Source organism: Lithobates pipiens, unplaced genomic scaffold, assembly GCF_037356315.1.
Source record: "Lithobates pipiens isolate NorthernLeopardFrog02 unplaced genomic scaffold, aLitPip1_a1.2 Scaffold_18, whole genome shotgun sequence".
Lineage (NCBI taxonomy): Eukaryota > Metazoa > Chordata > Amphibia > Anura > Ranidae > Lithobates > Lithobates pipiens.
This window is the reverse complement of record NW_027507758.1, coordinates 618,794,593-618,819,595: the sequence shown is the minus strand read 5'-3', so window position 1 is coordinate 618,819,595 and position 25,003 is coordinate 618,794,593. Positions and strand designations below refer to the sequence as shown.

Here is a 25,003-nt window from a genome sequence, read left to right as displayed (position 1 = left end):
TTCACACTGCCCAAAGCCAACGCTAACAACCCCCCCCCCCCAAACACATACAGAGGGCAGAGGAGAGAGGGCTCGAACTGCACCTCTTCCCCCCCCCACCTTTCTTTGTCTGCCCACACTCCAACCCCTGGCACTGTGCCTCGGAAAAGGAAAGTGGGGGCCGGAAATTTTAAGTCCAGCAGCCTCAGATCCATCTGGATGAGAGGTGTTGACTGCCAAGGGGTGAGTGAGCTCACCATCCATCCATCCATCCGTCTGTGACTGAAGTCTTCCCCTTCTCTCTCTTGCCTCTGAAAAAGTACACTAAGGCAAAACAGGGTTCTCAGAGCACCCCTTACATCAGAGTTTCCCTTTAGACCAGAGGCCACAGTGTTTCCCCTTACATTAGAATCTTCTCTGTACATCAGAGTTCTCAGTGTACACCCTCAGTATTCCCAGAGCATCCTTTATGTTAGAGTCCCCAGAGTTCTCCCTTACATCAGAGTCTGCAGAGTCCCCCCTTACAGTGAAAGGGAACTCTGAGTTCAGATGTAAAAGGGGAACTCTGTGGACTCTGATGTAAAGGGGGACTCTTGTTATGAACTTCATATGATTAGAAATGTTATTTAGTAGCAAAATATATGTATAGTTTATACTATAAAAAAAAAAAATTGCTGTGCGCCGCAAAAGTGTTCGGGTTTGACTTGAAGAAAAGGTGGCAACCCTAACTGACTGTCTTTGAAATTGCCCCAGTCCCTGTTCAAATCCAATCCGGGGACAAAACTGGGGACAGACTTGGTCCAGGGACAGTGTCCTCATTCCGGGGACTGTCCCCGGAAACCGGGGATGTCTGGTCACCCTACCTTAAAGAGGAAGTAAACCCTGCTGTTTCCCTGCAAAGGCAAAGCATAATGGGCAACTATGGATCGCATAGTAGCACATTATGTGTCACTTACCTGGCACAGGAACCAGCGATGTCACTGATTTCCTCGCCGGCTGGAAGCGTCCATCTTCCTTTCGGTGTCATGGACTCCGGCTCTGTGACTGGCCGGAGTTGCGTGATGTCACTCCCGTGCGCGCGCGCGCAGGAGCCCCCAACCACAGCATGTCGTTTAATGAAAACGACCTTTCTAAAAGTGCGCATGCGCAGAAGCAATCCTCGTACGGGGAATTGTACAACTATATAGATCAGACCAAAATGAGGGGGGGGGACATTGCTCCAAATCAGGGACAGTCCCTCGAATTCGAGGACAGTTGGGAGCTATAACTTTGGGTGTTTCTGTCATCTTTCACCCCAAGAGACACCATTTCAAGATTTTCTTCGTGTTTGGACACTTTATGGATTAATCCCTATTATTTAGTTATTATATTGTTCACAAGTTATTTGATCGGCAATCTTTTTTTATTTATTTATTTTATATATATATTTCTATCCCCCTTGGAGGGAGTAGAGGTGACCCCCATCTACAATGACAAGTTTCTTGGAGTTTCTTGGAGCTTGCAGTTTCTCTGAGCTCCACAAGGTGGTGATCTGGCTTTTTTTTTTCCCCAGACAGGAAGTATTTATGGAAGACAGGAAGTGATGACATGTTACAGACAGGAAGTGATGTCAGGTAGTTGCAGGTGAGAGGTCAGTTGGAAGGAAGTGGAAAGGAGACATTGCTGGAAGTGGCAGCAGAGAAGGTAATTGTTATTATTATTATACAGGATTTATAAGGTACCAACAGTTTGCGCAGCGCTTTACATCATGAGGACAGACAGTACAGTTTCAATACAGGAGGAATCAGAGGGCCCTGTTTGTTAGAGCTTACAATCTAAGAAATAAGATCTTATTTTCTATTTACACCCAGTAACCCCCCCCCCCCCCCTCTTCCTCCATAGTCACTGTGATGTCTTTTATCTCCAGCAGATGAGGACACATATATAGGGTAGGGTTGCCACCTCATCCCTTTAACCGCTTGCTGACCGCCGCACGCCGCTGTACGTCCCTACTTTGGGGAGGGATATCGTTGTTATTGCAGCAGCTAGCTCCCATAACCCTGGTATCCCGTGTTCGGTCGGCTACAAGATAAAAGTGGTCTCTGCGGCGGATTTGCTGCAAGATCACTTTTATTGGTGGTGGGAGAGGCCCCCCCCCCCCTGCAATCCGGTGGCCCTCCGCCGCTTACCGGAGCCGTCGGCTCTGGTGGAGGGCACCGGATCTAAGACAGGTATTTGCACCCACTTTCGGGAATAGACTCCCACAGCAGTCTATGTCTCTTCCTGTCCCACCACGCTGTCTGCTGGGACACACACGGGTCCCAGAGACAGCGCGGACCATTCGGATTGCGCTGCGTGAAACATTTGCGGGACTTCTGCTTTAATTGGAAGGGCCATAGACTTTGACGTGTTTGTTTTATAACCCGAGAGCGCCCCATAACAATCTAATTCAGCATGGAGGTTGGGTAGGGAAATCCTAGGTTGGGTCAGAGTGAGGATGATGTCGTCTGCATCTGTCCTTTCCCTGACCGAGATCCCTCAGAGGTGGCAACTCTAATATAGGGTGAAAACCTAGATTGACCCCTTCAGGGTCAGAACATTTCCCCACCTACGGGCCGGAACATTCTCTTCATTTTGGAGATGTCTGTGTTACCTTTTCACTTTAGCAGGATCTTGTAACGAGGGATGAGATACGGATTCAGGTTGTACTTACATTTTCAGCTCCCACAGTGTAACAAACACAAGATTGTGCAAACTAAATGTGTTCCCATGAGGGTAGTAGTTCTTAAATGTACAGCAATTCTCATATTAACCCCCTCACATCTACGTTCTATTATTGTGTTACCATTCAAATCATTATTCATTTCATTTGCCGTAGTTATCCATCTACAAGGAGACCTGTATAGATCAAATGATGGCGCGAACGAGGATGGAGGAAGACCAGAGTCACATGACTGAGAAGATACTAAACCTCACCCTGGAGATCATCTACCTGCTGACCGGAGAGGTGAGGAAGATTCTGGGAGGTCACATGACATCACTCACTCTTATCTCTATTAACCACTACAATACCGGGCACTTTCGCCCCCTTCCTTCCCAGTCCAATTTTCAGTTTTCAGCGCTCTCGCACTTCTGAAGGACGTTCAGGAACGTCCAGTCAGAAGTAGAGAGCTCCCACCCGGCCGTATATATACATTGGCCGGGTGGGAATTAGTTAATAAAACACAGACCTGACTGGAGAGGTGAGGAGGATTCTGGGAGGTCACATGACATCACTCTTATTTCTATTAATAAAACACAGACCTGACCAGAGAGGTGAGGAGGATTCTGGGAGGTCACATGACATCGCTCTTATCTCTATTAATAAAACACAGACCTGACCGGAGAGGTAAGGAGGATTCTGGGAGGTCACATGACATTACTCTTATCTCTATTAATAAAACACAAACCTGACCGGAAAGGTGAGGAGGATTCTAGGAGGTCACATGACATCACTCTTATCTCTATTAATAAAACATAGACCTGACCAGAGAGTAAGGTGCGCCCCTCTTGTTCTGCTCGGGCTGGACTTTAGTGGTCACCGGAAAGCCCTTTCAACCGGTTGGATAGTCAAGACAACCATGCACAATGAATGGATTATCAAGAATACGATTTTTTATTTCCTGTATACAGAATTTATGCACTTCAGACATTACACAAGGACAAAGGACAGGCCCCTTAGTCAACCAATCAAATTACACAAGACACAATGGGGTAGGCCTCTTGAGCAACCAATAGTATACATCCACATTTATGTTATTCATACAATAAGCGGAATTTTTAGGGGATTTCTGATAATAAAAAGTCTATATATATATATATATAATGTGTGTATGTATGTGTGTGTTTTCATGACCTTAAGCTGTTATCATTATCATTTTTGGAACAAAAAAACGCAGGCCAATGTTCCGCTATGCCCTAAAATGTTCTAAGTATGCAAAACTCAAATGTCAGCTGCAAGCGCGTCCTGTTTTTCGCAAATGTGCACCTCAGAAGAAACTTGGTTATGTGGCCCTTCTTGCATGTGAAGCTGTTTACAATAACCTTTTTCAGATATATGTATATCAGATATATATATATATATATATATATATATATATATATATATATATATATATATATATATATATATATATATATATATATATATATATATATATATATATATAATCTCTATGCAAGCAGTTTCTAGTATGATAAGAAGAGTATAAACTTAAAGGGTGACTCTCCCTATCCTTACAGGGCTCAGGCGTGTTTTCAACTCCATGTGCCGGCACCCAACCAGGAAGCCGACACTGTGCACCACTAATCACAGTGAGACATTTCCCAATCTGTGCAGCTGCGGATCGAGAAATGTCCCGCTGCCTATGATTAGAGCTGCGCGGTGTCGGCTTCCTGATGGACGCAGGCACATGGAGTTGAGAACACGCCGGAGCCCATCCTTACTGGTGAGGAAGATTCTGGGATGCTAACATGATATTTCTATTGGTTTTCCAATACAGAGATTTCCTCCTGTGAAGTCAGGTGATCATATGACCATCACAGTGCCTCCATGTGACTCCCTAAAACCTGAGAGACACAACATGGAGAAGATTCTAGAAGTCACCAAGAAGATGATGGAGCTGCTGACAGGAGAGGTGAGCGGTGCTGGGAATTCTGGGGCATTATCCAGTAACAGACAAGGGATGTGTCTGGATGGTGACTGTATCATTGTGTGTGTCAGGTTCCTATAAGGTGTCAGGATGTCACTGTCTATTTCTCCATGGAGGAGTGGGAGTATTTAGAAGGACACAAGGATCTCTACAAGGACGTCATGATGGACAATCAGCCGCCCCTCACATCACCGGGTAAGAGGAGACTTTATTGTAAATGTAGCGATACCCCTTAAGGGCCAATGAATTTTTGGGTTCTCCCTCACATGTATAGCCAGGCAACAGGAATTTTCTGACATTTACTCAGCAGTCAAAAATCAGTCCAGGCTGCTTTGTTTTGTTTTTGGCTTATTAGCGGATGAACTTGGATAGGGAATGTATGGGATGCCCAGCACGGTAGTTTGAATGCAACTTGAGGACTTGAAACTGTCTGTGGCTACCTACAATCACAAGGCTGTAGGAAATAAATGCATCAGCTCAACTGGTAAAGAAAGGTAGAAAATGCTGTGTCATCTGGCTGCTGTTTAGGTTCCCCAAGCAAGAGCTGTAGGGTAGCTGTACTGGCTTTAATAACTCAAGCCAGGGGTCTCAAACTGGTGGCAGCTGTTGTGCAACTACAAATCCCAAGAGGAATTGCAAGGCTGACAGTTACAAGCATGACTCCCACAGGCAATGGCATGATGGGAATAGTAGTTTCGCAACAGCTGGAAGGCTTTCAGTTTTAGACCCCTGCTCTAAGCTGTCCTTTGTTAGAAAGCTAACTAGGTATTGCACCTCGCTGCTTCTCCTCTATATAGGCTCTGGTGTGTAGTGGTTGAAGCTACTCACTCAGTCCCTTAGGTGAATCCTGTGGCACATGTGACTGCTGAACAGGCCTCCAGCTGAACAGGTCCCAATGGCTTTCAGGATGGCTTCAGGCAAATCTAAGTGAGGCTGAAAAGGGCTCCTGTGGTTAATCTCTTTTCTGGCTCCTTCCTTCTGCCCAGGGGGAGAGCCCACCAGTACAAGGGTCCCCTCTAGGCAACTGGACCCTGGACTTTGTTTCCACATTGCCAGACTCCAGAATATTTTTGGGCTATCATACCACCTTCTGCATTGTCCCCACCTAGGGGGTTGGAGGAGATTCCATAAATATTCAGACCTCATCTCTGCTCCTCTGCCCTCTAATTTCTAGAATTCTTCAGCAGTTCTAGTAGCTAGTGGGAGGCAACCAAGACTCAACCCTTAGAACTCTGCCAGCTAGCTCTAAACAAACTAACCGTGGCTCCTCTGCCTACAGAGGAGCCCAACTACATTTCCCTACACTGTAAATGGAGAGTACTACATACACAACCCCCCCCCCAAAAAAAAAAAGAGGCCCTGTTTTCATGGCTCCTGGAGCAAGGGCACCCCATAAAAAAGAGGGGGGGGGAAAGGGAAATAACTGGGACAAGGGGCAAAACATGTACAGTAAATATATATGAATAAAAAATATAAATATAGCAAGCTTTAAAAAAAATGATGTACAGTAATGCATTTACATCCTAACTGATCCCTGTTGCTAACTTACTCTAGTTCTTGTGAATGGCCCACCCCAGGCTTCACTCCTGTTTAATATCCTTGAAGCGGGTCCATGTGTTATGGTAGTGTGGCCCTCCTTGGTGCTTGGATATATGGAGGAAGTCCCACACGAGGTTGTCCTCCCATTGAGATCTGGTGGTCTTGAGATCTGGTGGTCTTGATTTCCTCCATCGCAGACTTAGGAACATTATTATTATACAGGATTTAAATAGCGCCAACAGTTTGAGAAGCGCTTTACAATATAAAGGGAGACAGTACAGTTATAATACAATATAAGAGGGTTAAGAGGGCCCTGCTCATAAGAGTTTAAACAATCTAATAGGGTGGGGCAAGTGGTACAAAAGGGTAAAACTCGGGAGGGATTGATGAGCTGATGGAAGTGATAAAAGTTCAGTTAGTGGGAGGAATGATAGGCTTCCCTGAAGAGATGAGTTTTGAGGGATCGCTTAAAGCAGGCATGTCCAAAGTCCGGCCCGCAGCCCGGTTTTGAACGGCCCTCCTGGTTATCTAAACATATATATCTTTTGTGGCCCCTGACGATCTCCCAGCACCGGGGCCACAAAAGATATATAGTCTGGTTGCCTCGGAGGGAGGAGGCGGGACGAGTGCCGTGCCCACAGGAGGAGTATTTCTTGTTTACACAGCAGCCTCCGTTAAACTGCCTTGTTCATTCCTTTGCTGCCTTCACTTGGTCAACATATTTGGAGTTTCTCTGCTGCGTGCTTGTGAAAGACTTTGCCCCGCTGACGTCCCTTCTGGTTCCTGATCCTGTTCTGCCTCTGACTATGCTGATCTTTGATTTCCTGATTACTGGCTTGTCTGACTACCCACTAATATTTTTTCCAGATTGAATGAGCAGGACCACCATATGGATCAGTTTGCCATAGCCTTACAGACACTCCTGATTCGCACTGCTCACCTGGATCCTCCCATTGTGGTTGTTCCGGTACAATTGGTGTTGCAGGCCATGCCTGCTGCTGCTCCGGTCTCTGTACGGGCACCTGCCTTAAATATTACCTCTGCAAGAGGTATGTCTGATTCTGCTCTGCTTCCCTAGCAATTTGGGGGGTGATCCTGTTCAATGCAGAGGGTTTCTTAACCAGGTTGGGATATACTGTACTTTGAGATGCTGCCCCAGGCATTCCCTACGGACAGAAGCAAAGTAGGCTTCATTATTTCTTTGCTTTCTGATAGTGCCTTGGCCTGGGCAAATGGGAGATGCAAAAACCCATTGTCCTAAGTTACCCTGAGTTTGTGGCCTCCTTTAAAAGAATATTTGATGTTCCCGCTTGCTCCACTTCTGCTGCCAAGAGTCTCATGTCTATCAAACAGAGTACGAGAAATGTTGCCGATTTTATGCCATTGAATTACGTACTCTGGCAGAAGAGGTTGTTGGAACAATGAGGCCCTCATGGTTTCGTTTTCTCATGGTCTCTCGGATAACATTAAAGTGGATGTAAACCCCAAATTTTAATTAAGGCTTGTGCCTTGTACAGTATAGGATTTCATGTCATCTGTGCCCAGTCTTGCCATGAAAAGTTACATAGTAGGTGAGGTTGAAAAAAAAGACACAAGTCCATTAAGTCCAACCTAGTTAATGCAGCTCTGAGCAGTCCTCTTATCTTTTTTCAATGAGATAAAAATGGTCAGACAGAGAAATAGATGACCTTCTCCCTCTTGCTGAGAGTGACAGGTAATTTACATATCTCATGCATGAGTGTGAGAGAGGCATTATGTGTACTTCCCATCCCCCCTCCTTTCTTCTCCAGCTCTCCCAGGATTGGCTGCTCCACACCTCAGCGTGATCAGGCATGCTGAAGTCATGTGGTGACTTTTCTGGGTTTTCACTGGATGTTAGTGATCATGGGGCATAATCCCCAAGACCAGCAAAAGTTCAGTGTAAGAAATATCGATATCTAGCCAAGAGGAGTGTAGAGGTGGGTGGGGAGTCTACTGACATCATGACTCCACCCACCAAGCTCCAGACAACAAATTTGCCCACAGAATCTGCAGTTTTTCGTATCTCATAACAGACAGAGGGGAGACGTTTGACAGGTAAGGATACATGCAGGAGGCATGTATATCCTTATGCAGTAGATAACCACTATGGCATTAGTTTAGAAAGGATGAGAGTGGGTTTACATTCATTTTAAAGATGAGATAGCAGCCTGAGACATACCTACAGATCTGGAGAAGTTAATCATGTTTGCTATTCTCATTGACTTCAGACTCCGAGAAAGACTTTCCTTTAAGGAGCACTTGCGGAAGCCTCCTGTATGTTTGGCTCCGAGCTTTGCATTCCCACCCTTGGCTCCCTCACCTCCCATGCCTCATATTCACGAGTCTGCCAGTGAAGTAGAACCCGTGCAGTTGGGATTCACACATCTCTCTGCGGAGAAGAGAGCCTTTATGAGGAGGGAGAGATCGAGTCTTTATTGTGGCCAGGCAGGTCACTTTTGAAGTCTTGTCCTACCCATCCAGGAAAACGCTTGCACCTGAGGTCCTGTAGGGGACAGACCTTAGGTGGCGTTGTTGCGTCCCCAGTTGTCCTGAAGGATAAGCCTCTATTAAGCCAGTTAACCTTTCTTGGTTGGAGTTGTCCATCGATACACATGCTCTAATCACCTGTTCATAGATAGTGCCTTTGTGTCTAAACACTCGATTCCGCTGCAGCTTTGTGCCACTCCACTTGCCATTGAGGCCATTGATGGGAGACCTTTTGCAGCCTGCCCATGTCACTCATGAGGCTACTTGGTTGACCATGGCTGTAGGGGCTCTTCATCATGAGATAATCCAATTTCAAGTCATTTCCTCACCTCATTACCTGGTAGTCATTGGTTATCCTTGGTTACAGAGACTCAACCCCTTTTTTGATTGGCATCTTGCTGAGGTTCTTTCCTGGTTGCCACAATGCAGTAAAACATGTTTTTAGAAAGTGGTTAAGGTCTTGTGCACCTTTTCACTCTCCTCCTTGCAAGAGGAATATCGCAAATTTAGCGATGTCCTTGACAAAGGTCAAGCCAGTAGTTTGCCTCCACGCCGGTCGTGTGATTGAGTAATTGACCTTCAACCTGTTGCCGCGCCCCCTCTTGGTCGGGTCTACCCTGTGTCTGTCTCAGAGGATAAGGCCATGGAGGACTATGTTGCCGATTACCTTTCTCGAGGGTTCATCTGCAAAACCTAGTCTCCTGCTGGTGCTGGATTCTTCTTTGTGAAAAAGAAGAGTGGTGACCTGAGACCTTGTATCGATTATAGGGGTCTCAATCGCATCACGATTAAGAGCGCTTATCTGATTCCATTGATTACAGAATTATTTAACTGCCTCAAGGGAGTAATGGTTTTCACTAAGCCTGGTTTGAGAGGGGCAAACAATCTTGTGAGGATCAAGGAGCGTGATGAATGGAAAACTGCGTTTAATACCAGGACTGAATATTAGGAATACCTCGTTATGCCATTTGGTCTCTGCAACGCTTCTGCAGTTTTTCAGGAATTCATCAACGATGTCCTCCGAGATATGTTGCAGCAATGTGTGGTGGTTTATCTCGACGATATTCTAAAATATTCAAAATCAATAGAGAGCCACCACACAGAGGTTGAGAGATAATAACCTGTATTGTAAGTTGGAAAAGTGCAAGTCCCATCTTGAACAGGTTATATTTTTGGGTTATGTAATTTCTACTGCCAGTTTTTCGATGGAGCCAGAGAAACTATCTACATTGGCTTTGACCCGTAGGTCTACATCCGCTACAACGTTTTCTTGTCTTTGCCAATTATGATCAGAAATTTGTTCATAACTTCTCTTCTCTGGTCAGACCCCTGACTGATATAACCAGGAAGGACGGCAACCCACATACTTGGTCTTCGGATTCCATTAAAGCCTTTGAGTCTCTCAAGGCTGCCCTTGTTTCAGCTCCTGTGCTGGCACATCCTGATCCTACGTTGCCCTTCATTCTTGAGGTTGATGTGCCTGAGACTGTTGTAGGTGTCCTGCCTAAACGTCCTACCTCTGAGAGCGCTATGCATCTTTGTGGCTACTTTTCTAAGAAAATGTCTCCTGCAGAATGGAATTAGGAGATTTGGGACAGAGAATTGCTAGCTGTCATTTTAGCTCTTAAATAATGGAGGCATCTCCTTGAAGGTACCACTGTGCCAGTCTTTTTTGACTGACCATAAGAATCTCACATTCTTGTCTGAGGCTAAACGCTTATCTCCCAGAAGGGCATGATGAGCTCTTTTCCGTCCAGCTTTAATTATATAGTCCTCATTCTTACCCGGTACTAAGAATGTAAGGGCCAATGCATTATCACAACCGTTTTCCTCCTCCTCCAAGATGGAGTCGGTTCCTACTCCTGTGATACTTTCAGATTGCATTCTAGGCTCTATTCGCACTAGTCTCACTTCACTTTTGGCTGACAGAATTCTTGCTGCCCAGATCCATTCTCCTCCTGAAAAACCTTGTGAACGCTGTTTTGTCCCCGAGAATCTGCACACTGCTTTGCTCCAGACATACCATTCTCCCAAGGCAGTTGGTCACCCAGGGAAGAATCGGCTCATCTGGTCTATTTCTCAACAATGTTGGTGGCCTAGTCTTCGCGCTGATGTAGCCGCTTTCATAGCCGCTTGTTCGGTGTGTGCTCAGAGTAAAACACCACAACACCGTCCAGTGGGCCTCCTACAACCAACCCATACCCATTGGAAAGAGGCCTTGGACCCACTTGTATATGGATTTTATTGTGGAGTTACCCAACTCCCAGGGCAATACAGTTATTATGGTGGTTGAATGGTTCTCGAAGATGTCTCGGTAGATCTTTTGGTTACATGGGCTACCCAAGGTTATCATCTCGGACAGGGGTAGCCAGTTTGTGTCCAGGTTTTGGCGAGCCTTTTGTGGCACAGTTGGGGAATTCAGCTTTCCGTTTTCTCTGCGTATTACCTGTCATCTAATGGGGCCGCAGAACGCACCAACCAAGCCTTGGAGCAGTTTTAATGTTGCTTTTAGCAGCTCTCTTGTCTGTGCTCAGGTGTCGGATAATTGTCAGCACTCACTGATTCTTCAGTGGCTCACCTGGTTTATTATCTGCTCATCTGTCCTGCCTACAGCCAGCCCCTTCTGGCTGTTTAAACTGCCTTGCTCATTCCTTCCCTGCCTTCGCCTGGTAAACATATCTGGAGTTTCTCTGCTGTGTTCCTGTGAAAGACTTTGCCTGGCTGACGTCCCTTCTGGTTCCTGATCCTGTTCTTCTGCCTTTTGACTAAACTGATCTCTGGTTTCCTGATTACTGGCTTGTCTGACTACCCGCTTTGGCATCTGATCACTGGCTTATGTTTTGACTACGTTTACTGATCTGCACCATTTTTACCATTACATTAAAAGGTGTGCTTTTCTGTCTGTCTGGTTCATGGTTCCTGACATAGATTTGGGTGTCATCAGCAAAGAGGCGGTATTGGAAGCCATGGGAGGTTATCAAGTGACCAAGAGAGGAGGTGTAAATAGAGAAAAGAAGGGGTCAAATAACAGAACCTTGGGGGAACCCTACAGAAAGAGGAAGTTAAAAGGAGGAGACAGCGTTATAGGTAACGAAGGAGTGCTGTGATAGGTAGGAGAACCAGGAGAGAGCAGAATCTTGGAGGCCAAGGCAATGGAGTTTATTGAGAAGGAGCGGGTGGTCAAAAGTATCAAAGGCCACAGAGAGATTGAGTAGTAAATGTATGGACTAGTGCCCATTAGTTTTAGCAGTTAGTAAATCGTTAGTAAGTTTTAGTAGGGCGTATTCTGTGGAGTGCTGCAAGCAAAAGCCAGCCTGTAAGGGGTCAAGAAGGTTGTTCTCAGTCGGGTAGGAGCTAAGACGGTTGTAGACTAAGCATTCTAAAGGTTTGGAGGTGAATGGGAGCAATGAGATGGGCCTTAAATTGTGGTCCAAAAAAGTGGTCCAGGAGGCTGATAATTTACTGCAGTAACTGTTGAAGAAAACGGATGAATACAGTGCATCTCGAAAGGAGAGAGGGATAGATTGGGAGGTGTAGAAAGGACTTGGAAGGTGCTCTGTGGGGATAGAAGGAACCCAACTCCCCCCCTCCTTTCCGTCCATTGAGTCTGGGTGATTGAATCCAGTGGAGGCCTCCATGGGAGAGGGAAGCAGGAGAAGCAGAGTCAGAATCCTGAAGCCAGGTTTCAGTAATGGCAAGTATGTTAAAGCAATGGGAGATAAAATAATCATGCACAGATGTGAGCTTGTTACAGATGGAGCAGGCATTCCAGAGGGCACATGAGATTGAGGGGCTGTTTTTTGGAAGCAGGGAGATAGAAATGAAACTAAATGGATTGTGGCTGTTGCCAGAGTAGGAAGGGTGCAGTTAGAAAATGGAGGGCCAGGATGGGGGAATGTCCCCAGAGATTAGGAGAAGTAGGGTTAGGAAAGTAAGATGGAAGTGGGATTTACATGAATGCTCATATTTCACTGCCCTAGAGTTTAAGTCAGCATGTGGGTTCAACAATAGGGAGAGGGTGGGAGTGAGGGTGTTATGTATAAGCTGTGGGGTAGAGAGGAGGGATAAAGTAAGGACAGTTTGAGGATAGAGAACAACTAATGTGAGAAGGGAAGAGTAAAGGGAGCATATTCGTGGGAATCTGACTTCACAGGGAAATTAAATATCAAATCTTGACTTACGTGTCGTGATTCCAGAGTTGTGCAGAGTTCTTGTTCTGTCTTCATACAGCTTTAGTTATCCTGCTTTAGTTAAACTGCTGTGTTGAAACTGCTACAACACTTGTTAAAGAAATAATCAGAAAAGAAACATGGTATCCACGTAGGGAGAATCGAATCCCCACTCTAGGGCAGTCTTTTTCTGTACTTTCCTCTGGAATCAGGTAAAATAGGGCAGTCTTTAAGTTTCCTGTTCCCGGTGGAACACATGACTCAGGTGACCTGACAAGCCACTCTCTATAGGCCTGGTTCTGTGCTTGGGAACTGGCCCATGAAGTGGGTGCCTCCATGCAAACCCTGTGCTGGATGTAGACCTTGTCTAGCTGTAGCCCTTCAGCATTGTGTAATAGCTGCTCGGCTGCAGCCTCACGTTCTGCCTGGTTAGAGGGACTTGACTGCCCAGAAAGTCCTCCAGGCAGCGTCTCTTCTTCTGGAGTGTCCCCCCAGTCCCATTCAGCATCAGACCTGCTGGCCAAGACCCACTCATTAAAACCTGCCTCCAGGGACCCAAAAATGGCTTGCAATCTGGGGGACACTTAATCCTCACCGGCTCACCTGATGACGAGGAATCATCTGAATCTGGCTCCTTCTGTGTAAGGACAAACACCAACAGCTGGTCTCTCTGGGGTCTTCTTTCTACTGGGCGCAGCAACACCCTTGGCTGCTGTCAGCACCTCCGCAATTTCTCCTGGGCTCCAAACTGTGGCAGGCCTCCTGCCTCGGCTGAGAGTGGAACTCCGCATCCCTCTGAGGTTGGACGCTAAGACTTCAGCCTGGCTGCACTCCTCCTTGGGCTCTTTGGCCAACTGGGATGTCTCTGGCATCCGTGTACAGAAACCTGACTGCAGGTCCACACACTAGGTGGGAAGTCGCTGGGTGTGAGTCTGACCAGCGACTCCCCACAATGCCCGCACTTGATCACCATCGCTGTGGGTCTCCTGCAGCCCGAGAACACCCCATCTATCATTCCCAGAGAAAACCCTCCTTGGTGTTCCAACTCCCGTATCCACCAGCATACTCATTGATCCTGTGATTCAGCCATGTTAGCAATCCAGCTGTACACCCGCACATAATCCCCCATCTTCCTCCTCTCACACGTATAGGGTTTACACCTCCTCCGGGGCTCACAGCTCCACCCCGCCATGAGACACACTGGCACCAACTCCTCTGTATAGTAGGTTTTTTTCCCGCGTTGCAGTTAACTCCCTGCATGCCTGACCAAATTGTACTTACTGTAATGCAGGAACACAGAGCACTGTTTCCGTGTCTGAAAGAATGAGCAGTCCCTCAGAAACAATGCAGACACAATCTTCAGCCACCCCCTGATGGTCAGGACACATTTGTAATCCACAGTAGCTTAGCATAAACTTTGAATCGGCACAGTCGCTGATCACTGGTTGCTATGGGCAGTGGCAACATGAACTTGCTCTTTGATCCAGATTACCTGAAACACATTCTGTTTTCAGCCAGCTGTTTGATACTTGGTTGCTATTGACAACGGCTGTTTGGACTTGACATACAGTTCCCTAGGTTTTACTAAAGTGGGGGACAATACTGGTATGCCTCCTCTCGATCTGGCAGAGTAACAGTCCTCAAAACACTTGCTTGCTCCTGGTTGCTATGGGCAATGGCTGTGTAAATTAAAGGGAAATCCAGAGTACGGGCCCCCACATGTAGCGCTACCCCCTTTTAGGGGCCACTGAATTTTTGGGTTCTCCCTTTACATGCACAGCCAAGCAACAGGAATTTTCTTGCATTTACTCAGTAGTTAAAAACCAGTCCAGTGTGCTTTGTTTTGTCCATGGTTTATTAGCGGATGAACTTGGATAGGGATGGGAAGGTATATGGGATGCCAAGAACTGTAGTTTGAATGCAACTTGAGTACTTGAAACTGTCTCTGGCTACCAACAATCACTAGGCTGTCCTCCCGTAGGAAAAAAATCTCTCTCTCTCCTCTCTCCTCTCTCCTCTCTCCTCTCTCCTCTCTCCTCTCTCCTCTCTCCTCTCTCCTCTCTTCTCTCTCCTTTGCCCATCCACCCTCTAAGTTCTAGAAGCCAGGAGGAGGCAACAGAGACTCCATCTTTGGAGCTCTGCCTGCAAACGTTAAACAAATTAACAGTGGCTCTTCTGCCTACAGAGGAGCCCAACACATTTTCCTACACTGTACATGGAGGAGAGAGAAGTATGGAGGGTCCACCTAGATCCCTCATAATCTGGTAAATGCACAGAAACAATGTATTCAGACGGTGTGTGTGTTTCCTACAGATGGCTGCACTAATAGGAACCCACCAGAGAGATGTCCCCGTCCTCTGTATTCCCGGGATTCCACACAGGAAGGTCACACCATCCCTTACCATGATCAGGTAGATGAGTAACAATCATTGGTAATTATGGTTTATATAGAAGTATGTTTGTTACAATTAATGTTTTATTAAATATTCAGAGTGAAAACTTTGAGGCATATAATATTGTTATTAAAGAAGAAGATGAAGAGTATGGAGAGATGGAGGAGTTTTCAGAAGGACACAAAGATATTGTGGAGCCACTTAATACCAGGAACCCACCAGAGAGATGTCCCGGTCTTCTGTATTCCAGGGATTCCACACAGGAAGGTCACACCATTCCTCACTGTTACAAGGTTGGTGGGACAGAGCATCTACAACATGGACTTGTGGAGACAAAGTGTGTAAGCTTTTATTTTACAGGCGGTATTTTCTCTAATTTTCTTGGTTTAGGATGAGGATCTGATAGATCTAAAAGTTGTGGTTAAAGAAGAAGAAGAAGAAACGTTTGTGAGCGATGATCAGCAGTCTATGGAGGAGGATGGAATAACGGGGACATTTATAGAGGAGGACACTCCTACAGAGATCAGCACAGGTGGGTCATTAAAACTGAATACACTCCTCCAACCATACTGCTCACTGATTGATCCAGAGTAGGGCAAGGACTGGGTGATATCAGCCTGTAATACCCTGGTCACTTTCTTAAGCTGTGTTCCTCGTCCTGTATTTCTCTTGGATAATCTTCCTTCTCTGTGCTGTAGAAAAAATGTATGTATCTCAAGGTTTACTGCATGTAGATTCTGGGGTTCAGCTGGCAGCAAAATCTTGATTTTCACCATAGGTGTTGCTTGATCTAGGCACCTGGGGCATGTTTCTAGGGTCTTCTGCTCCCTGCCCGGGCCTAGTAAGATCTCTGACAGAGCAATTCTCCCAGGGTTACATGCTGTGTTATCCCTGCACCTGGCACAGTCAGCAGACATGTCTGTATAGTCTCAGTGGCTGTAGTATATGTTGGACTCTAATGTAAAGAAATGGTCAACCCACCCCAATTGGAGCAATGTGACCTTTTAAAGTGGTTGTAATGTAAACTCTCCCCACACAACCTTATCACATTTCAATCTGCTTAAAAAACCCTAATGGTTGCTGCTTGTAGATGTCTCCTTACTTGCTAATTTTTCTTGTAATCCGTCCCGTTCTGTGTAGTGACGTCACTGGTGCATGCGCATCTCTCCCTTTTTTCATGGCATGCTCTGAGTGCCATTACACAGTCTATCCATTGACAGGATGCTGTGGAAGTGATTTCCTCTCCTAGCGGCACTGAGATCAAAACCCACGGGACCTTTTGTGTTTTTTCACCATAAAGTGGAGTTCCACACAAAAATGGGAAGGTGACCCCTTGGCATGTCATTTTGGGGGGGGGGGGCTGATTACCTCTTTTTTGAGGGTTCCAGCTCCTACTTCCTCCCAGTGCACCACGGCACCGGAAGGGTGATCACCTCCCCCCTCCCTCTCGGCAATCATCTGGGACACGTCACAGGTCCCAGATGATTGCCCGGCCAGTCACGGCGCACTGCACAGTGGGAGACGAGCGGGGCACAGTGCATGCACAGTGCGTGCCCGGCTGTGAGGTCACAGCCAGGCGCCCACAGTGACAATGCTGGCACTGCAGAGAGGAGGGGGAGGGACAGGTATGTGTCAGATTATTAAAGGTCAGCAGCTGCAGTATTTGTAGCTGCTGACCTTTAATTCTTTCTTTTTTTTTTTTTTCTTAAGCGGCCGACCAGCTACAAGCATCGGCACCCCTACAGTGCATCGGGCGTGCATGCGCCTGCTATCCCGATCCTGCGAGCCCACGTATAGCTGCTACGGTTCATGGGGATCGTGCCGACCTGCCACAGTAAAATGACGGTGGCTGGTCAGTAAGCGGTTAAAGACTTGGTCAGTTTGTAATGACATTCCTTTTGATATGAAGTCAGCTAAGGCAACCAGGATATCGGAGGATTTCTTAGATATTGCAAGACAACTTTTTTTTTTTTTTTTAAAGAGTTTTTATTGCCACGTGTACAAAAAAAAATAGAGGGGCAAATTACAGATATTGTTATACAAAAAAATCCAGTATAAACATTGCTTTTCTAGCACAGGACAATCCGTCCATATATCTTACATTTATAGTCCTATAAGTACATATAGCATTTTATTTTTAAGGAACAAACACACGAAAAAAACAATAACATAAAAAAACATAAGAGGGTAATTACCGCAGAACCATCGTGGAGTGTGCTATTACCTGTCTGCTTATATTAGACTTCAGTTGGATGTGGTCTTCTGAATACAAATACTTGGCTCATGCGGGGCTGCAAGCTAGCTATTAGTTATCTGTCACTGTATCCATAGAATCTACCCATTTGGCCCAGATTTTATTATATTATAGAAGTAATTTTGTATAGTGTGACATTAGCATTGACTAGGGCTTTCCAGGCTGATAATGAAGGTACTCCTTCCTAAACCAGTGGATTGCAATCAGTTTTTGAACATAGAAAAATAACAGTCGTAACAGGGTACCATCAATGTTATAGGGCCGCACGTCTCTCAGCTGGCCCCAAAGAACCTTATCAGTTTTTCCAACCTGTATATTCCTGTATTCAGAAGAAACAGCAGCACACTCCATGAAACTACAAACAACTAAAAACCCAACCCCCACCCACCCTGCACACAACCGCAGCTTGTTGCGTGCTTAGATCCCATAACCAAACAATGGAACGACCTCAGGGGGTCAAAGGTCTTCAGTAGAAAGAGATGTTTCGTTTACCTAGCACATAAAGTCCCCTTAGAAAGAAGCATGAAAGTGCCAAGTACATGTCCGTTTTATGAAGAGAAAAAGAATTGGATAAAAGTAAACAACAAAAAATATGGATGCGTATACTTAGGTTTACTGAGAAGACTATGTAAGCACCGACAAGCCAGCTTTTGTGGATGTTGAGTAGAGTCTTGAGACAATCACACCCATTATTAACCGCTTCAGCCCGGAAGATTTTACCCCCTTCCTGACCAGAGCACTTCTTGCGATTCGGCACTGTGTCGCTTTAACTGACAATCGCGCAGCAGTGCGACGTTACACCAAAACAAAATTGACGTCCTTTTTTTTCCCCCACAAATAGAGCTTTCATTTGGTGGTATTTGATCACCTCTGCGGTTTTTATTTTTTGTGCTATAAACTAAAAAAAGAGCGTCAATTTTGAAAAAAAAAAAGCAATATTTTTTACTTTTTGCTATAATAAATATCCCCCAAAAATATATGAAAAAAAATATTTTTTTCCTCAGTTTAGGCCGATACGTATTCTTCTACATATTTTTGTTAAAAATAAAATCACAATAAGTGTATATTGCTTGGTTTGCGCAAAAGTTATAGTGTCTACAAAATCGGGGATCATTTTATGGCATTTTTATTATTAATATTTTTTTATTAGTAATGGCGGCGATTTGCGATTTTTATCATGACTGCAACATTATAGCACACCCAAACAAAATTGACGTCCTTTTTCCCCCACAAATAGAGCTTTCTTTTGGTGGTATTTGATCACCTCTGCGGTTTTTATTTTTTGCGCTATAAACAAAAAAAGACAGACAATTTTGAAAAAAAACGCAATAATTTTTACTTTTTGCTATAATAAATATCCCCCAAAAATATACAAAGAAAACAATTTTTTTCCTCAGTTTAGGCCGATACGTATTCTTCTACATATTTTTGGTAAAAAAAAGAATCGCAATAAGCGTATATTGATTGGTTTGTGCAAAAGTTAAAGTTTCTACAAAATAAGGGATAGATTTATGGCATTTTTATTATTAATTTTTTCTTTATTAGTAATGGCAGCGATCTGCGATTTTTATCAGGACTGCGACATTATGGAGGACACATTGGACACTTTTGACACTATTTTGGGACCATTGTCATTTATACAGCGATCAGTGCTATAAAAATGCACCGATTACTGTGTAAATGACACTGGCAGTGTCATTTTCGCCTCTGTACACCATCAGACACCCACTGATGTGAAGAATTGGTGTCTGACTCCCAGGATCTTTACAGGATTAATCGTCCTGGCCGGAGCTCCGGATCTCCACTGCTCATGTACCAGCCGCTAGCTCCGCCGCGCTTGCAAGACAACTTTAATAAGGAAATAATAAGAGGGTCGTTCTATAATCTCCTCATCACTGTCACTCCTATAAAAGACAGTTCTCATTGTTTCCTCACTCTCTGACTAAGGTCCATGAATAAAGAAATGATCTGGTAGGAGATCAGAGGACCCATTTACTAGTTACCTTGAGGGGGGAATTGTAAGATCCTCAGAGACAAAGCTGCCTAATGTGGGCGGAGTCCTGGTTTAGGGGAACCAATCAGCTCATGTCTAGTAATAATCTTTGTATTTCTATTTTAGTAGATGGACGGGAGATGAGGAAAACCTCAGAGGATTGTCTCACTTTGTCTCCAGACTGTAAAGTAGAAGATGAGGACATCACACAGTATAGTCCAGGAGAAAGCCCAGGTGCCTCAAATGCAACACACAGTGTAGATGGACCATCGTATTCCTCTAATCCCGAGGAACCTCAGAGTGTGGGAGATGGTACCATCCTTCCAGCAGATAAGAGATTTTCTTGTAATGAGTGCGGGAAGTGTTTCCATTTTAAATCCGGTCTTAATTTGCATAAAAGAACCCATACAGGTGAGAAGCCATATCCCTGTCCTTTGTGCGGGAAATGTTTTTCACAGAAGTCCAATCTTTATAAGCATCAGAGATCTCACACAGGGGAAAAACCACATTCCTGTCCTTTGTGCGGAAAATGTTTTTCAAGAAGGTCCAATCTTAACTTGCATCAGAGATCTCACACGGGTGAGAAGCCGTATTCCTGTCCTTTGTGCGGAAAATGTTTTTCACACAAGTCCTCTCTTTATAGTCATCAGAGATTGCACACCGGGGAGAAGCCGTATTCCTGTTCTGAGTGTGGGAAATGCTTTGTAAAAAAATCGGAACTTGTCACGCATCAGAGATCTCACACGGGGGAAAAGCCGTATTCCTGTGCCGAGTGCGGGAAATGTTTTTCAATGAAGTCCAATCTTTCCACGCATCAGAGACTGCACATGGGGGAGAAGCTATATTGCTGTCCTGAGTGCGGGAAATGTTTTTCAAAGATGTCCACTCTTGTCAAACATCAGAGAGTACATATGGAGGAAAATTCACTTTCCACTCTATGGGAAAAATAATACCACAAATAATAAAAAACAAAACAATATAGCATGTATAGTTACAACACAAGTTATATTGTAATATAATTAAAAATGACCTTTCCTTTTCAGTCTGCAGTGCTGTAACTGTCTGTAAAATGCAATATAGCAACCCAGAGACATTTTGTACACAGATGATGCCCCCCCCCCCCCCCCCCCCCAGAAATGTTAGTTCCTGCTTGTGTGATGGGCTCGCTTATTTTCCCAGAAATCCGTACTAAGATACAAGTCATATTTTGAGTATCATCGCACCTCTGAGATACTTCCAAAAGGTTTAATCGCATCGAAAGCATCCAGACCCTGCCACTTTCCTGATTAGAACTCTGCAAGTGCAGTAGCTGAGCTATAATGAAAACGCCACCTGGAGAATAAAATGGTGGTAACTCCAATTCTTTGTTTTATCTCATGATATTAAAGGTTTGATAAATCAATGTACATTTTATGCAGATAAAATTGGCGTTTGTTCTAGGCCACCCAGTGTTAATGAGGAAGTGAAGACTCCTCCTTGCACAGATGGAAAGGGCTACAAGGGCTGAGACAGTGATAACAATCGTGGATTTTAACTACTCGGAAATTGACTGGAGTGATTGCACTGCTGGAACAGTTAAAGGGCAAAAATGTATAAACCTGTTACAAAACAATTTTATGGTCCAGTTTATTGAGGCCCCAACTAGGAATGATGCTCTGTTGGACTTGATAATCTCAAACCAGGCACAGCTTATTTCTAATGTTCAAATAAAGAAACATCTGGGTAGCAGTGACCATAACATGATTTTATTTAATGTTAGCTGCAAGAAGCAAGAAACACATATGGAAAATATAAAAACACAACTTTAAGAGAGAAAATTTTCCAAGGATGAGGGCTGCTCTCCAAGATTTAGGCAGGAAGGGAATATTGGCATCAATGGACAGAAACCAGAAATGGGAATTCTTCAAAGTGACTGCATGTAAACTCACTGCAAAGTATATTCCCATGGGCAATACGTTTAAAAGGCTAAAAATAAAGCCTATGTGGCTCACGGCTGAAGTTAAAATGGCTATAAATAATGAGAAGGAACACTATCATCGTTTAAATGTTCCAAAGAATATAACAGAATATGTAAAAAGGAAATCAAGGCCACTGCAAAAATTCAAAACAAATGGCATATTGCAAACCCCAAAAAATTATTAAAATATAGTAATACTAAAAAGGTCAGGTCTGAGCATGTAGGTCTATAACAAAATAATCTAGAGTGGGTGACTGGGGACAAAGAGAAGGCAAATTTATTAAATACGTTCTTCAGCTCTGTGTATACAAAGGAGCATGGGAGGAGCTCATGTCCATAATGGGGGTGGTAGTGACACAGCGCCAAATGATCCACAATGGCTCAAAAGTGATCTGGTCCAGAAATATTTAGACAGAATAAAGGGGGATAAAGCACCTGGATGAGATGGCATCCACCCACAGATCCTAAAAAAATTGAGCTCTGTCATTTCAAAGCCATTGTTTCTAACTTTTAGGGACTCTTTAATGATTGGAATAGTACCACTGGATTGGCATAAGGCCAACGTGGCGCCTATATTTAATGCAATATATATCAAGGGTAAATTTACAGTGGAAAATACACTAGATGTGTGGGGTTCGTTTTGTTCCGAATTAATTTTTTGGACAAATTGTTCGTTTGGAGATTGGGATATATCCGAATACCCAAACTACAATATAAACAGATTTTATCGAATGCTACGAAATGAAATTCGAATCAAATTTTACATTGAACGCCAGTCGAATTCTAACTGTACATATATTGCTGAAATCAAAGACTGTGCGTGTTATTAGAGTACCATTTTCAAAACAATGCTGTTTTTGGTAAGCCATAGGTGATTTAAAGAGTTTGATGAATCTTTTTGTTTTGTTTGTTCACTTTGCCTCAAAAATCGAAAGTTTTCCATTTCGGCCAATTCAAAATTTATGAATTTGAACGTTTCGAATCGGGGAAAAAAAAAAAAAATCCGGTAAATTCAAAGAAAAAAAGACCTAAAACAAATTCCAAATACAAATCCTGAATACGAATTGAACAAATCAACCAAATTTAATGAAACAAAATAACTAGATTAACGAATCGAAACTATACAAATTTTTTCATCGTGCAAATGTCTAAAATACACCTAATTTAACTTTAGTGCATACAAACACAATGTAATACCCAATTATTTGGTTAAATATAAAAGGGAAGAAGTGCTGTGTAAATAGATACCCAACATGTCCAGCCTTAAAACTGCATGTGCCTGTGCAATAATGCCCAAAAATGGCTCATAGGTGATGCTTTAAAATCCTTTTACGGATTTTTTGTTTCGAGGTAATCGTGAGTAACAGGCCTGGGTAAGGGGTGAAGAGGAGGATGGGGGACAGTGCAGTGAAAGGGGTAAAAAGGGGACAGGGCTTGTAGTGGAGACACCAGACCTTGAATGTATACACAGAGATGATACCTTATCAAAGCCATTGTGTACCTTGTACGGGGCTCTCCAGCCTTCTGTACATGTTGGCATGGAACCTCTCTCGTCTGCATGGCAGTCAGTTGCTCCTGACATTGATAATGAAGATTGGGAGGATGTGTGGGATTGCCCCTTTTCCCAACTGGTGGCCTGTCAGGATAAACTGATTCAATTCAAAATAGGGAATTGAATATATTTGACACCATATAAATTGCATAGGATATACCCTGGTGTCTCCTCTCGGTGTTGGAGATATGTGTAGGTGACCATGCAGATTTTCCCCACATTTTCTGGACCTGCCCAAATATTTAAACAGCTCACCATTGTCGAGATCCCCCTTGAGTGTTTATGTATGTTTGCTTGGGCTGGTGGGCGCATTGATCCCCGTTGGGCTCCTAGGACCCTTGTCAGTCTGTTGCTTTTTTTTTTATGCCCGTACGGCCATTACCTTGAAGTGGAAGTCTAAGGGGGCCCCTAGCTTACAATTTTGGAAAATGGGATTTATGGCTAGATTTTTCCATCCATAGCCACATGGCATCTGATATTATAGTTATTGGGTGATTGCATCCTCTATGATTTCAGGACAAAAGGTGATCTGAGAAGTCTCAGTGGTTATCTGGGGAAACAAATGTGATGTATCATTAATGTTTGTAATAGGGTTGCACCGATACTAGTACCGGTATCAGTGCCGATACCAAGTATTTGCACAAGTATCGGTACTATTGCAAATGCACCGATACCTGAAACCGATACTTTCAGGCTCGGTTCTTTGAGCTGTCAGTGGGGATGGACAAATGTTCCTCTGTTTAACCCCTTATAAACCCTTAATTTACTCTAATCAGCCTTAATTAACTCCCTATTCTTCTCCATTTAATTATTTTATATGCTTTTTTTTGTTAATATCTATTTTATAAACGATAAACAATGAAAACTTTTTTTTTTTTTTGTTTGCTTTATTAGTGAATATTTTCACACATATATATTGACGTATATTTACACATTTCACATTAAAAAAAAAGTACAAAATCAAAAAACAAAATCAATTTATTTCAATTGTAAATGACCTTTCAATGCTTTGTACCATTGCTGACAGCTGACGTGTAAACAAAACAGTTGCGGTAGATATCGGTAATTGGTATCGGCGAGTACTAAAGAAAAAAAAAAAGTATCGGTACTCGTTGCAAAAACAAAATGGTATCGGTGCATCCCTAGTTTGTAATGTGCTGCACCGTGGGTATTGGGGATAATGCAGAGGCCCTTTTTGTTTTTCTTTTTTTCTTTTTTTTTCAAAAACGTATTTCTTAACTGTGTACTCCTTCTAACTGAGCTGAATGGAGATAAATAAAGATGTTTGTTTTTGTTGTTTACCTCGAGCCAGGGAATGCCCAGAGGCTCTGTTTTTGTACCACTTAATTCTTTAAAATCAATAAAAAGAATAAAAAAAACAAAAAAAAGAGGGAGCAAAGGCAGTAAAAAGAGGGATGGGGTTGTGAAGGGGGGGGGGGAGGGATGAAGAGGAGTACAGGGTAATGAATGGGTATGGAAAATGGCAAAAGAGGATGCGGAAGAAGGACATGGGGGTATTTTTTCCTAGAAGTGGACAACTGGTAGTGATACCGCATGCTCAGTTCAGATAGGTAGTGGGAGATCACCCTTTCACCAGAACCCCACACAGCACCCTCAATGCCCACTTCTTCCACCACACACATGACCCCTGATGACTCTGATCTCTGATACAACCCCCCCCCCCCCCCGCACACAGTGCCCTCCAATCCCCTTCTCCAGACACAAACACTGTTTCAGAGGACCAGAATACACAGTGAGAAGCAATGACTTCTACATACCTGGCAGGCTCAAAGAAGCCAAGCACTCATCACTGGGCGGGAGGATCCAGAGCCGAGCCCATTCTACACACCACACACAGCGTCCTGATGGATCCAGAGAGCGGGAAAACATCTGTCTAGTGTCAAAGGAGCATTCTCTGATACCCACCCCACTTAAGGTTGCCACCTCATCCCTTTAAAAACCCCTTTTAAGGTGGTAATTAAACTCTCT

The 25,003-nt window shown here is 44.1% G+C and overlaps 1 protein-coding gene across 1 annotated transcript in view; it reads left to right on the top strand.

Moving 5' to 3' along the window:
- The first annotated feature begins 1,576 nt into the window (after positions 1–1,576).
- LOC143986846 (uncharacterized) overlaps positions 1,577–25,003 on the top strand; it is a 124,695-nt gene continuing 101,268 nt past the window's right edge. The window contains exons 1-8 of the mRNA XM_077485255.1: positions 1,577–1,662; positions 2,837–2,965; positions 4,500–4,634; positions 4,721–4,844; positions 15,179–15,276; positions 15,357–15,551; positions 15,649–15,790; positions 19,632–20,453. Coding sequence (XP_077341381.1) covers positions 2,870–2,965; positions 4,500–4,634; positions 4,721–4,844; positions 15,179–15,276; positions 15,357–15,551; positions 15,649–15,790; positions 19,632–20,453 — 1,612 coding nt within the window. The 5' untranslated portion in view covers positions 1,577–1,662; positions 2,837–2,869. The remainder of the gene's footprint in view (positions 1,663–2,836; positions 2,966–4,499; positions 4,635–4,720; positions 4,845–15,178; positions 15,277–15,356; positions 15,552–15,648; positions 15,791–19,631; positions 20,454–25,003) is intronic.